The sequence below is a fragment of the Penicillium hordei genome (genome assembly GCF_028827395.1).
Source record: "Penicillium hordei strain IBT 12815 chromosome Unknown utg000006l_segment0_segment0, whole genome shotgun sequence".
Taxonomy (NCBI): Eukaryota; Fungi; Ascomycota; class Eurotiomycetes; order Eurotiales; family Aspergillaceae; genus Penicillium; species Penicillium hordei.
In genome coordinates this window covers 615,657-629,078 of record NW_026623147.1, presented here as the reverse complement: position 1 = coordinate 629,078, position 13,422 = coordinate 615,657, and the positions used below count along the sequence as shown (strand labels likewise).

Here is a 13,422-nt window from a genome sequence, read left to right as displayed (position 1 = left end):
AGACTTTCCTACGGTGTAGGATCCTATTGATTTTGTGCTTACAATAACTTCGATTTTTGAACTTTCCTACATTCGGACTGTGATCCGTCTGTACAAACGGGGTTCTTTTCTTTGTTCATGTTCCCTTTATTCACTTCATAGTCACTACCCGCATATCTGTGTCCTGCCCAGCTGGTACTACGTTACTTACTTCACTTCACATCCATCAACCTCACACATACACTTCCTTTTTTCCCTACTTGCATAGTGACTACAATCAATCAAAATGCCATACCGATTTGGTAAGTTGCATCGTCTCATACTTCTATGTCTTCCTTACTGGTGTCCGCATGGTCAATGGATCTATGCCCATTGCTACAACAGCCTTTATGACATCACAGCTAACTTCATGATCAGAGATTGCCGCTCAAGGCCGCGCTGGCTGCAAGGCCCCAGATTGCCTCGCAGAGAGGATCAAGATCGCCAAGGGTGAATTACGTGTTGGCACATGGGTGGATAATTCAACCTTTCAGGCCTGGCACTGGCGCCACTGGTGAGTCTAGCCTTGTTGAGACACATGGTGGTCTTAATATTTATCCATGGCTTCTATGACTGCACATATGATTTCAAGCACTGACCTCCTTTAGGGGTTGCTTTACCCCCAAGCAAATCGTGAACGTTAGAAAGGACCTCACTGCGGACTCTGAGGATCTTGATTTCTCTCGTCTTGATGGTTTTAACGAGCTCACCAATGAGCTCCAGGAGAAGATTCGCAAGGCCATCGAACTGGGTCACATCGAAGATGAGGAATGGAAAGGTGTAAGTCCACCTTCTCATTTGCTTTCAAAATGGTATTTCATTCTGTGGATCAACTAATACTTTCTAGGACTTTGAATTCAACCGTCCTGGACATGTCGGCATGCGTAGCAAGAGTGGCAAGACTAAGGCCAAGGCCGATGAGGTTCGTGGACTCCATTTTGTATCCTCATGCCATATGAGATACTAATCTCACTCCCAGTCCGAGGAAGCTGAGCAGTCCTCTCCTGCCAATAAGCATGGCTTGACTGATTCCGAGAATGTGGACGAGGAGCCCGCCAAGAAGAAGAAGCAAACTCGTACTAAGAAGACTACCGATGATCACGATGATGCCATCGCGGAGGCCACCATCGTTGACACTGAGCCCAAGAAGGCCAGGAAGCGTGGCCGCGGCGGAAAGAAGACTGTTGAGGACCAAGTTGCTGCCGCGGAGGCTGATATCAAGGCCGAGCCTAAGAAGCGTGGCCGTGGCCGTCCCCGAAAGAAGGGTTCTGAAGACGAGGGTGCCGATGCTGACACTGAGATGACCACCGTGCCCACTGAGCCTACCGAGCCCAAGAAGCGTGCTCCTCGTGGCAAGAAGATTACCAAAGATGAAACTGCCTCTGGCGACATTGAACCCAAGAAGCGTGCTCCTCGTGGCAAGAAGATTACCAATGAAACTGCCCCTGCTGACATCGAGCCCACTGAGCCCAAGAAGCGTGCTCCTCGTGGCAAGAAGATCACCAAAGATGAAACTGCCTCTGATGACATTGAACCCAAGGAGGAGCCCACCAAGCGTGCTACTCGTAGCAAGAAAGTCGCTACCTCTGTTGCCGACAGCGAGTCCGGCGAAGTTGCCCCTGCCAATGAGGATCAGCCTACGAAGAAGGCGACCGTGACTCGTGCAACTCGTACCAAGAAGGATGCTCAGGAAAATGTTTCCCCAGTCGACAAGGATGTCTCCTCTGCCGACAATGAGGCCGCCACTATCTTCGAGCCTGCCAAGAAGCGTGCGGCTCGTGGCAAGAAGGATGTGAACAACAATGTTTCTCCTGTTGAGGAAGACCTCTCCTCTGCTGATAACGAGACTGGCCCTGCCAATGGCGAGACGAAGAATTCTACCACTCGTACGAAGACTGCAAATGGCGCAAATACCAAGAATGGCCCGAAAGCTACCAACGGAGCCAAGACCAATGGAGCTGATGCTTCCAAGAAAGAGCATACTGAGGAATCTACCGAGAAGCCTAAGCGCACTCGCAGTGCTAACGACAAGACTAACGGCAACAATGCCACCTCTGAGAACAAGCCCAAGGCAACTCGCACCCGCAAGACGGCTGCCGACAAGGCTGCTGAAACCTCCGACGCCATCAAAGAGAAGCCTAAGACCGGAGGTCGCAAGCCGGCTGCCGCGAAGGTCACCGATGAGTCTGCTGACCAGGCTGGCAAGGAGCCTACCGAGGTCTCTACTGAGAAATCTGTTCAGGACACCGCTGTGAAGTCTGAGGATGGTCCCGATAATGCTTCCTCCGAGGTTCCCGATGAGCCCATTGTCGATGCTACCGAGAATTCTGCTGAGGACGCTACTATGAAGCACGTTGAGGAAGTTACCGAGCAGCTCGTCGAGGACGCCACTGAGGAGCCCCTCGAGTCTCCTCTGGAGCCAGTCAAGGCAGATGATTATGACGACGACTTGTAAGCTCGCCTAGTTGTTGTGCCAGTCTGCCTTACTTCGTGTACAGAACTTTGCACTTCTGTGGATCACAAAATACCAAATTTTTTCTTTTGTGCTTTATGTTTCAACTGGTCCTTTTCCATCGGGTCTTTTTGTTTTCCATTTCGCTCTGTACAACAATCCCGATGGATGCTAGCTGGATTTTTCCGATTTGCGTTTTTTTTTTCTCTTCTTAATTCGTCTAAATGTTTTCATCTCTTTTTTTCTTCCTCCGGGCGTGGGATTCGGTTTCCCTTTGACGATGGCTGGTTTGCACAGGCGCACCGTCATATTTGTATTAATTTTCGGGTCGTTCTCACCATCGATTAGCCTGCGAGTTGACATAACGAATTGAATTATTTTCCAAAAAAAGGTCTTCCAGCTGTACATCTTGAAATAACAATGAGTTTTGTACATCAAGGTGCAGGTATGCGAAGACTAGGACTAGCACCACTATCATGCAAGTATCCTGAAATGAGGGCCGAGATACTCTTGTGGGTATAGCTTGCGAGAATCAAGCTCCATGTGGCCATCGAACGACATAGTACGGTCAAAGGGCTATCACTACGAATGTTGGAGACGAATGAAATCTGCCGAATAAGAATACCTGCCTTGATAAAGGTTAACTATGAGCTTGTACGATCTCCCTATGTCCACCAAGTAAGAGAAAACAAACCATTGCCTGTAACTCCTTCTACTGCGCAAGATGAAATGACCGAAACACCATAATCAGCAAATTCAATTGAAAGGCACGCAAAAAAAAGGGGAATAATTAAGAATAAATTGGCGCGACATTAAAACCCGTAGAAAATGAAAAACGCGCAAGCAAGCAAAGATGAGAGTCCCTACGGGGGACAAAGCTCTCTGTGATGCTCCCGTTCAATTGGAGCGCACATCATAAGTTCCCCAGCCCGCGGCTCTCAAGGAGGGCACGGGTATTGCCATACAAGTCCGGGTTGTGAATGTGAGCGAGGGTGCGAAGATTGAGAACTTTGTCTTGAAGCTTTGGATGGGATCGCAACAACGACCAGAACTGCTCGCTGGCGTTGTATGTGAGCAAATCGGATGCCTCGGCAATGAAGTGAATGAGCCATGACTGGAGGTAGTCGCATGCCGCCTCATCAAACTCTGTGCGGCCGGCGAAGGCAAGAGAAGCAACTTCGAGGAGAGGTTTGGATTGGTATAGCTCCGGGTAGCAGTTCCAGGCGACTTGGAGCTTGAATGTAATTCGATAAACCAAATCCATCAGACCAAAGCGGCGGGCTTGAAGGTACACTCTTCCGAGGGTGATAATGGCGTTTTCCAGATCGAGGCTGTTGCTCACGCCGTGCAGCTTGAAGTTCTGACCAATTCCCATTTGATCGCCAACCAGGCGGAAGGTGGTGCTGCTGTTGGAATCGAGGGCTGGGAATGGAGTGGGATGAGAGAAGCCTGAGCTTTTCAGTGTGATCAGGCGAGGGAGGAATTCTCCATTCGCTAAGTATTCACGAATATGTAGGCGTTCGGGCTGTTTTTCAAGAGCCACAGCGCCGAGAAACACATCAGTGATCTTGGCAGCTTCATGTTGGTTCAGAAAGAGGTGATTCAGAGCCTGGCTGAGGGTCAAATCAAAGATTGAGAACTCTGCAACGGGTTGCTGGGGTGTCACATCTGAAACACTATGACCAGCAGTAGCAGTACTAGCACTGTAAATTTAAAATATATTTGTTAGTGGAGGCGCATTAAGACTTTAAATCAGAACTTGACGGACCTAGTATCATTCTCAACCTTAGGCACCGTGCCTTGAGTCATGCTGGTTGGTGGGGTAATGAACGCCGATGAGGCTGGGAGAGAACGAGAAGAAGTGGGAGGCATCAGAGGGGGACAAGTGTTGAATTTCCGGGTCATCTCCAAACTGGAACCCTCTCTGTCTGCAAAAGTGATTTTTTCAGATGGAGATGCAATTGTGTTCGCATCTTGAAACAATTTCAATGGCTGCCTGAACTGAACGCCCTGTGCAGCACGCGCGTCAGAAAATGATCTGATAGTTGCTTGCTCATTAGATGAGCGAGGTGCAACACTAGTACTAGGCTCCACGTGATCTGATGGAACTTCTTTATGTTCATCTTCAGCGTCATCTTCGTCATCTTCATCTTCCTCCTCGTACTCGGAGTCACCATGGCTTTCTCCGCCGGGGACAAGGTCTTCATGGCCACTCGGTAACACGAGACGGAGTTCCTTGCCTCGTTTTCCCTTGGCGCCTAGTTCCTGGAGAGACATATTCTTCCAAAAGTCGAGCCCGGGCTCTGTTCGGATGATGTCCATCAGATCGTCCCAGATCTTGGCGTCTGGCTCTCTCCCGGCGCGCCGAAGAACGTTGATTGTCTTCTCGTTGAGGACAAAAATATCTTGGAGTCCGACCCATTTGCTTCATATCTGTTAGCCTGCAATTCTGATCCATCAACAGGCAAATATGTATTGTCAGAAAAACCGACATAGAGATCAACAAGAATGAAGAAAAGCCAACGGGTTCACATATACATCGATAAACACGCAACGTCAAGGGTCTTTTTTGAGTGTGAAAAAAGAGACCAAACTTACTACATGTTTCGCCCCGGAAGATACACGGAATACATCCGGTCTTTCAGGTGTGTCATCCACTCACCCTCAGTCGGCTGGGCGCCAACAGGGCGGCGAGAGATGTGTCTGGTTGGGCCGAATTGATCTGGCAAAACCACTCCAATCCAGACATCGGATTTGTACTGTCGAAGGGAATTCTTGTACCGGACAACGTGGGTTTCACCGGGCTCTAGGGCGCGGGGCTTGTTTAGGTGTCTCAGACCAGTGGTCAGATAGGTTCTGGGCCCCATTTTGGTTGAGGTGTCGTTAAATGGGGTATCTGAGGCTTCACCGATCATTTCAGATGAGGTTTGTTAAGCTTGGTCACCGGAAGCTGGAAGTGATTGTCAGTGTCAGTGCAAAGTCTTCACAGAATTGGGAGTTTTTGAGGCACAAGAAGAAGTGAGGTTGCTGCTAATCTAGTTTTTAGTCGTGGCAGCCGATCAATCCGAACGAGGATACTGGGGGTAATGGGGTTGAAAGTGAGAGTATAGTGATAGGAAGCCGCAAGTCACAAATTTCACGTGCTTTGCAACTTTTGGAGACGTTGCAAGTGATAGCAGAGCGTTATTGGTAAAATTGGAAGGAAAAGGAACTGTAGTTTTCAATGAAGATTGAATGGTTGGCAAGTCACAAATATGGTTCGTCTGATGTGCCGTACCATCACCCGAATTAGCAAGCAATGAGGCCAAGATAACTCAACTTGTGCTATCTTTGCTAGCATATGTAGAAGCTATATCGTCCACGGGGAGAGAACATCTGCTGTCGAAACTTCCGTCAACGTCGGGAATAATGCCGAGCTTCGTATCGCAGCAAACAGACGTGTTTCTTGGCTGCGATTGAAATCAATGATTGACGAAGGTTGTTGTGGTGATAAAGCACATGTCCTTCTTCGCTGAGATTGGACATGAGATTAAAGAAAGAATATCGCCACGATAAAAAGATCTCCAAATCCTTGATATAAACCAGTTCGTCTGGGATTCCGATATTCATCTGTTGACTACAGCTTTAGACTAGTAACCGGAATTAGGGACTTAACGTGGACTTTGAACTGATATAGGGGAGAATAATGACTTGGCCTATAATTATAATGTGCTACGAAAGGGCCTTTATCACATATGGATACGTTCTCGAAGCATTGAACAACCAAGGACACAAAATATGATCGATGACAAGTCTTGATGTGATTTAGGGATTAGAGCCTTCGAAGGCATTTGAGAGATGGACTTTTGTATAAAGGTGACATGCCAGGATTGGTTGTAGAAAATGTGTCAAACCCGACTACTGTAGAAAAAGGAAGTATCGAAATATGCAAGCCTTCATTCACTATGCCAAGTGGCTTTCGTGAAAAGAAGAAGGCATGGTTTATTGCTATAGGGCAAGTCTCGCATTCAACTCCTAAGGGTTATCCATGATACTTTGTATAAATGAGCAACTTGTGATAGATTTATAGGACAGGAATGTATAACCAACCATAGAGGACACTTCCTGTAGATTTCGCTCCTCAAAAGATATGACGAATATTATAAGCATCGAGTCCAATATCTTTACAGCTATGGATATATCATTCGTTTGCTTTTCTTTATTTTGACCCTATATGCATCACCGCTTCTTGTCACGTTCTTACAATCTAATACTGTACTTGCTTTTAGCCCTCAACTGAGGACCCCATTTATAGAAGACCCATGGAAGTGGAATGCTCGGCACAGTGATATCCTCAAAAGACGTGCTCGCCCAGTTAATACGTAATGAATCAAATAGTGGTAGAGCAAATAACAGAAATCAAAAACCAAACAGCGAACGAAGAATTGAGCTGCCTGCATCAACGGAGGCGACACTGTATAGGGTCAGTCTAGGGTTATTTCACGCGTCACGATGCACTTACTAAGGTAGGTAGATGTCCATGGGATAGTTAAAGTAAAGGCAAAACAGTCCAAAGCCGTGCCAGATTTCACTGAATTGCATATGCCATATCTCAAAGACGGTGAGATGCTGGAATATCAATACGTATACTAGAAGTAGGATTAGGTCTCAAGCTCTAAGTTGCTTAGATGTCGGATTTCTCCACTATATCCCAACAGCTTGAAACAACCCAAAGACTAAAAATAGTTGGAAATGAGATATGATACCGCTATTTACTTAATAAATGCTTCTACGGATTGCTTGTTTGAGGTGGCCGAATTTTTTTCTCATTTCTGTTTCTTATCACCAAATAGGGGCGTTGCCAGATTAATTGCAAATGCATGATCACCGTCGCAAAAAAGAGCAGCAGATTAAGTGCAGATCATAAAAGACTGTGTCCAAAAGGGCTCAATCTCATGGAGTGTAGAGTGGTTGAACGAAAGTCAATATACGCCGTAGATCCGATTAAAGGCGAATAAGGTGGGTTCTTCGAACCAAAAAGGCGGCCAACCTCGGGAGAAGTGAAGGTTAAGTTGCCAAAGCAAGCATAGACCAGTGAAAGTTCATTGTCAGTGTGCCATTCTGATGTAAAAATGCATGCCTCGCTTGTTCAATTTCAAAATCCAAGTCGTTCGATCCAGTAGGGAAATGTTACACCCGCTTAGAAGAACCTCGGCGATCGTTTGGTGCTGGTAGACACGAGTGTAAGCACTCAGGGCTCGACATCGAGGAAGACAGTCAGCAGTAAAAGAGGGATATGCAGAGAGCTAGGGTGAGGGAGAAGGAGAAGCAGAAATTAAGTCATACCGCAGCTCCGAGAGATCATCCATGTGGTTACACATTGCCACAAACAGGTCGAAGAACAACTTGCCCCCTTCCTCCATTTCCATCTGCAAGGTTCCGCTGCTCTTGAAGGTCTTGCGACTGCGGATGATAAGAGCCAGGTAATGAGCGCGCAGTCGGGAATCGGACTCGGGTGTGTTGTCATATGCATATCGAGCAGATCGCAAGATCACGTCGGCTGGAATACCACTCTGAAGGCCTTGCTTTCGGAGAGATAGGCGCTTCAGTTCTTCCAGACCGTACTTCTCAGCAGCACAGTACACTGCCGTGTCTCGGAGAACGAGATCTCCCACTTCGGAGTGGAAGATTGTCGGCTCGCTCGACCCACGGCCACCGGTTTGATTGATATCCTGGGCATTCTCGAGTGACCAAGAGTTTCTTTGCTTTCCACGCAACAAGCGCGGGAAGTAGTCTCCCTTGTACAAAAACTCGAGAACACACGACAGAATCTCAGGTTCTCTATCTCAAGTATAAGTTTGTGCTCAATCTAAATGGACAGGATTATCTCACTCGTCAGGCAAAGTCAGTTGCTTCGCGCCGTCTTCAAGAAACTGCTCCTTCAGGGCAGAACTAAAAAATGGCGACACGGATAGGACATCTTCATGAGCGGCGAAGAGACGCTGGTCCCGGCCAACAATCATAGTAATGATAGGGCTGGTAAGGGGACTATAGGGATACATTATCAGCACATGAAATGAATGTTGCTATTTATGGAAAGAGCGGGTTCGCATTTATATATATAAAAAAAATAAAAAATAAACACACCTTCCCATCATGGGACTTTCCACTTTCTGTTTCATCTTCTCCTTCACCAGCTCGTCGTACTTCTTCTTGGCAACCTTGACGGTTTTACCCGCCCGGTCCTTAGATACGAAAGAGCGCCTGAACATAACGGCACAAAGGAAGCCTATTGCTGAGATATGTCCGTAGAGGATAGTCAAAACTGACGAAATAAATTTGTATTTATCGGAAGGAATGATACGAGTTGGTCGAAAGAAAGGCAGATTGACGCTGCTGATCATGCACACGAAGCATGTGAGTCTTGGAAGCTCCCCACAGAAACGTCCCCCGAGTCTTAGTTAAAAGACGAGGAATACGCAGTTCTGGGATGACTTTGCATTCGAGAATCTGAAATGACTCTCTTAGCGAACAATTATCGACTCCGGCAGGCGTGGAAGGAAAGAAAGAAAAGAAGAAAAGAAAACGGAAGAGGGGGTTTATAAATGCGGCGGTCAGGTGATATCAAATGTGACTAGACACCAAGTCACCTGTTAATTGAGGCTCAGTCAGGTGAAATTGCGTGTGGCTGGTTCTTTGGGGATTGAGGGCTGTGCATGTTGGCGCTAAATTCTCACGTCACATTTAGGGCAGATGCGCTAATTCAGAATTAATGAAAATATATGTAGAATGTTTCCTAAGAGCGTGGTAAAGTATTAGGTGAATAAATACTAGACTTCACCAGAAAGAATTATAAATGTAAAGTAAAATGCGTATACGTATAGCTACTACATAGTACAACGTATGTAAAACCAAACAATGTTAGTCTTAATTAGGAAGTTTATCTATGTCACTTTTGGTGGGACCTGCACTCTGCACTCTGTAGTCACTCTATAGCCTAAATTGTACTCCTATTAAAACTACTTGTATGTATAATATACCCGAATACCAATGTTAGCTTATTTGGGCATGTTAACGATATTTTGCCATACTTCTCAACATCCCGCAGTTCTGGTTTCTCTGCAGTTTTCCTTTCCCTACTGTGGGCCACGAAGCACAGAACTCTTCATTCGTCCTCCCTCTACATTTCATTTTGTAGGCCAGGCGGTCTTGTCAGCAGTGTCGAGGGGATAAGCGCAAATGCATGCCCAGCAATGGCACTGATTCTGTACCATCCTGCAATCATTGTCTGCGTCATAATCTTGCATGTTCCCACTTGCAGATCACTCCAGCTTCTGCTCACTGCAGAGTCTAAACGGCTACTTAAAATCGGTCTTGAAAGGGTGTGCTTGGAAAATATTCAAATCTGCATTTTGGTGGAAACCTATGTATGTGGCACATGAAAACCCATCGTCTGAGTTTCTGTTCTCCATGATCGTTCCAATTTATCAAGCAGAATTGGTTCACCCCGATATTTAGAGAGGAAGTTCAAATTAAGTAGTTCGTTCTTAAATAGTGTGCAATACAGCCATGCTAGAATTGCCATTCGACGTATTTAGATTCGCTTCGTAATTATCCGATATTTATGTCATGGGACTTTTTACGAGCGGTCCACGTCAAATCTAAACCTCACGCTTTTATCTGACTACAAAAGGAGTTCGTGCCCATTCTAGTGAGCAGTGGCCTATAACTGACTTGTGAAACGTCGGGGTAAATGAAATAATCATCATCATCTTCTTCTTCTTCTCTACATATAGACAGCGCCTGGTTTGGATATTCTAGAGTCTGGCTTGGCCTCATGAGGCAACAGAAACGTTATGACTATCTATATTCTTGGCAGGCCACGATATAGTGAAATTGACGTTGAACGAGATGTATTTTCATTAGGCTGGTGGCTTTAAATGACCAACCATCCAATATACACAAATAAATAGAAAATATTAGGACAGTAGATGATATATTAATTATTTGAGGGCGCTTTATCCCCAGATTAAGTGATCCGTGTCGATCATTGCTCCGTTATATCCGTATCTGGTGCTCAGCTCAGATAGCCACAACCAGCAGTAAGCATTATGACGCCAAAGCTTGCGACGTGACCGGGAGTGACAGCGTACATGCCATTTCCGGCAGAGCAAGCCTTGTCACGCTGGCCTTCGCACTTCACGGTGCTAGCCTCGGAGCCGGAGCTGTAGTATTCCTGTGCAAGGTTACGGTTGATAAGCAATTGAACGATGGTATTAAAGGTGGCTCGATAGGATAACTCACGGTTCCGTAGTGCTTGAAGTTGACAAGCGGGGTTGAGTACATGTTCTGTGTTGTATGGTTAGTCACTTTAATATAGCATGTCAGTTTCAACTATGGCTTACTGGGACACCGTCAAGAGCGTTATTTCCGCGGTTGAAGGTACCGGACTGCGAAGTACCAAAGTCGGCCCACGCTTGGTTGCCGATGGGGAAGGCGTTAAGGGCATTGCTGACGAGTGACTTGTCTGGGAAGTTCTGGGCCAAAGCAACGTGGGCAATGGAGGTGAGGGCACCACCGAGGGAATGTCCGACTGCCTCCAAAGTGTAATCCGGGTACTTCGCAATGAGCGCCTTAACTTCAGTAATGATGGTGTCGTGTACAGCAGACCAGGGTCTGTGAACACCTCTCATGATCTTCACATCGGAAGGGAAAGTAACGCCCGAAAGCTTGGGAGTGACGAGAGCAATGTCAATGTCGTTCACGAAGTCGGTGACTAGATTAATTAGCACGGTGAGCTAGTACTAAGATGAATTGATTTCTCCATACTGGTAGTCGAGCCCCTCATTATTACCGCGATTGTCTTCTTTTCAGTGGAGTATCCGATAAATCCCTATTGAAATTAGTCGTTTGCCAACGTATAGGGCAAATACTACGCCTACATTAGTGTCGGTCAAAAGGTCATAAATTCTCTTGGTAATAGTGACATCGAAGGCTTTTCCGATGCAACCCGTGTAGGCAGCGGAAGAAAGCTTTGCTGCACGGTGCAAATCAGGGAAAGCAGCGGCGTCTGGAGAAAATGTTAGGGCTGCCTAATCGAACAGAGCTGGGCTGATGAATTAACATACCAGCAGTGGCCCTCGACTCCAAAATAGGCGCGGAAAGGGCCTGAGAAATCAGGGAGACTCCCACGAGCAAAGATTGGTAGTTGAACAACATATTGAAACAATGTAGGAGGATGTTATATAATGCCCTTGAGGTACTTAGGAAGGCTGCTGGTCCGTTGTTTCTGGATGCACAAAAGGAAAACTGTGTCGGGTCATCTTGCTCTTTAAATAATCCTTTGAATACCCCTCAAAGTCCCATTGTACTCGTTGTCGCTATATTTGCACACTATATGGAGGGGAGGATGCCAAATGTGGCGCCAAGTGGGTTACGTCGGGGATGACATCCCAAACAGGCAATGCAGAGTACAGAGCCAGGAAGCCATCATGCAAGGTAAATGTACAAATGAACCATTCGGGAAATCTCCGTAAATTTCTCGGGTTTTCCAGTCTGGTGATAATAGTTCCACCGATTGTGAGTACTACCTATAGGCTTTAAAGCCTCATTTGATCTTCACACCGTATGGGACCAGGCTGCTGAGACATATGTGCCCCAAAGCATCGTGAACTAATCAAAATTGCTAATAATTACTCCGTAAAACACTTTGGCAATGTTTATGTCTTGAAGCACAGATATGGGGCCATAGTACGGAAGATTTTCCCACATTAAATTTCGACCGCCTGGCTCACCGTTACCCGCTCCATGCGAACCCTTTCTATAAGCCGTTGAATATCTAATTTATATACAATAAGCTATAAAATAAACTAATAGGCTGTTGTACTAATTAGATGTAAAGTTATATCATACGTGATATGAGCATTAAGAATTCAAAATACGGAACAAGAACGCATAGTTAGCTGTTTGTGCGGCCCGTCAAGCGACGTTTTTGGTAGACTTCACCACGTGCTATGTCTGACAAAGGGTGGAGTCAATCCAAAATACTAGAAAAAGGGACAGAAGGAAGAGAAGTGGAGGAGCAACCGCTACGGAGTATAACGTAAGTATACTATATAGCAAGTCCCACTTTATCCACTATATCAATCCGCATATGGACCAACTAGGCGAGTAAGCGAACTAAAGTTTTGAACATAGACATAAAGGGCGATCCTTAGGCATGTGATAACATGTGATCGTGGGGGTGCTCACATATTCTTTATCTTCCACGCCTGCTCCCACTACGAACCATATTAGTATTATACGTCGAATAAGAAAAGTTAGCCGCAAATTATAGGATATAGGCGGCAAGAAAGGGTGTGAAAAGTGTAAATTGGCCTTTCAATCTAATGTGTGGTAGGTGATAGAAGGATCCATGGAACACTCGTATTGAAAACCATACTATGGGGCTGGAAAGTCTGACCTGCACTAGCGGTGACAAAAAGCGTACTCGTACCGCCATGTGGAGCAGAAACATGAGCAACCAAAGATAGACTTGGCAAGGCTAGCCCTGAAAAGTGCTAGAAAGTGGGCTAGACGAACAAGTATTTGCGGGGAAGCGTGAAATATAGTCATGTGTTTAATTAAACTGCCTTTGCCTTTCCAACTCGGAATATATTAAAGCTTGAACCTTGATCAGACTCTGATCGACGCCAATTGATGAAGATCGTCACTATCTTCCACCAGAAGTAGAACTGATCCTGGCGGGCTATGTTACACGAAACACATGGGATTTCCGTACCCGAGGATCCCGAGCTGAAACCGGGCTTGTTATTTATTGGGAATTTTTTCATCTTGTTTTTACTTTCGGTGAAGCTTTTATTTCTGGAGCCTAGTCCGCCCTTTTTGAAGTATAAAAATGCCCATAGAAGTGAAGCAATCGAGAATTTAGGGTTCGGCAATTGTAGGCCGGGGGTTGGCTTTGCGGGGTTTTT

The 13,422-nt window shown here is 46.1% G+C and overlaps 4 protein-coding genes across 4 annotated transcripts; 1 reads left to right on the top strand and 3 right to left on the bottom strand.

Annotated features, from left to right (window-relative positions):
• Positions 1–265: 265 nt before the first annotated feature.
• N7537_010916 (PARP-type zinc finger-containing protein) lies at positions 266–2,473 on the top strand (the record flags this gene model as incomplete). Its single annotated transcript, XM_056901970.1, has 5 exons — positions 266–281; positions 397–532; positions 627–798; positions 866–940; positions 998–2,473. The coding sequence occupies 5 exons, from the start codon at positions 266–268 to the stop codon at positions 2,471–2,473; spliced, it is 1,875 nt and encodes a 624-aa protein (XP_056747257.1).
• A 910-nt stretch (positions 2,474–3,383) lies between these two features.
• N7537_010915 (uncharacterized protein) lies at positions 3,384–5,385 on the bottom strand (the record flags this gene model as incomplete). Its single annotated transcript, XM_056901969.1, has 3 exons — positions 3,384–4,173; positions 4,239–4,895; positions 5,069–5,385. 3 exons carry the CDS (start codon positions 5,383–5,385, stop codon positions 3,384–3,386), a joined length of 1,764 nt encoding a protein of 587 aa, XP_056747256.1.
• A 2,370-nt stretch (positions 5,386–7,755) lies between these two features.
• On the bottom strand, positions 7,756–8,853 carry N7537_010914 (BTB/POZ domain-containing protein; the record flags this gene model as incomplete). Its single annotated transcript, XM_056901968.1, has 3 exons — positions 7,756–8,290; positions 8,342–8,497; positions 8,597–8,853. 3 exons carry the CDS (start codon positions 8,851–8,853, stop codon positions 7,756–7,758), a joined length of 948 nt encoding a protein of 315 aa, XP_056747255.1.
• Positions 8,854–10,526: 1,673 nt separating this feature from the next.
• On the bottom strand, positions 10,527–11,668 carry N7537_010913 (putative alkaline lipase; the record flags this gene model as incomplete). Its single annotated transcript, XM_056901967.1, has 6 exons — positions 10,527–10,685; positions 10,754–10,798; positions 10,855–11,225; positions 11,279–11,342; positions 11,392–11,519; positions 11,578–11,668. The coding sequence occupies 6 exons, from the start codon at positions 11,666–11,668 to the stop codon at positions 10,527–10,529; spliced, it is 858 nt and encodes a 285-aa protein (XP_056747254.1).
• Positions 11,669–13,422: the final 1,754 nt, after the last annotated feature.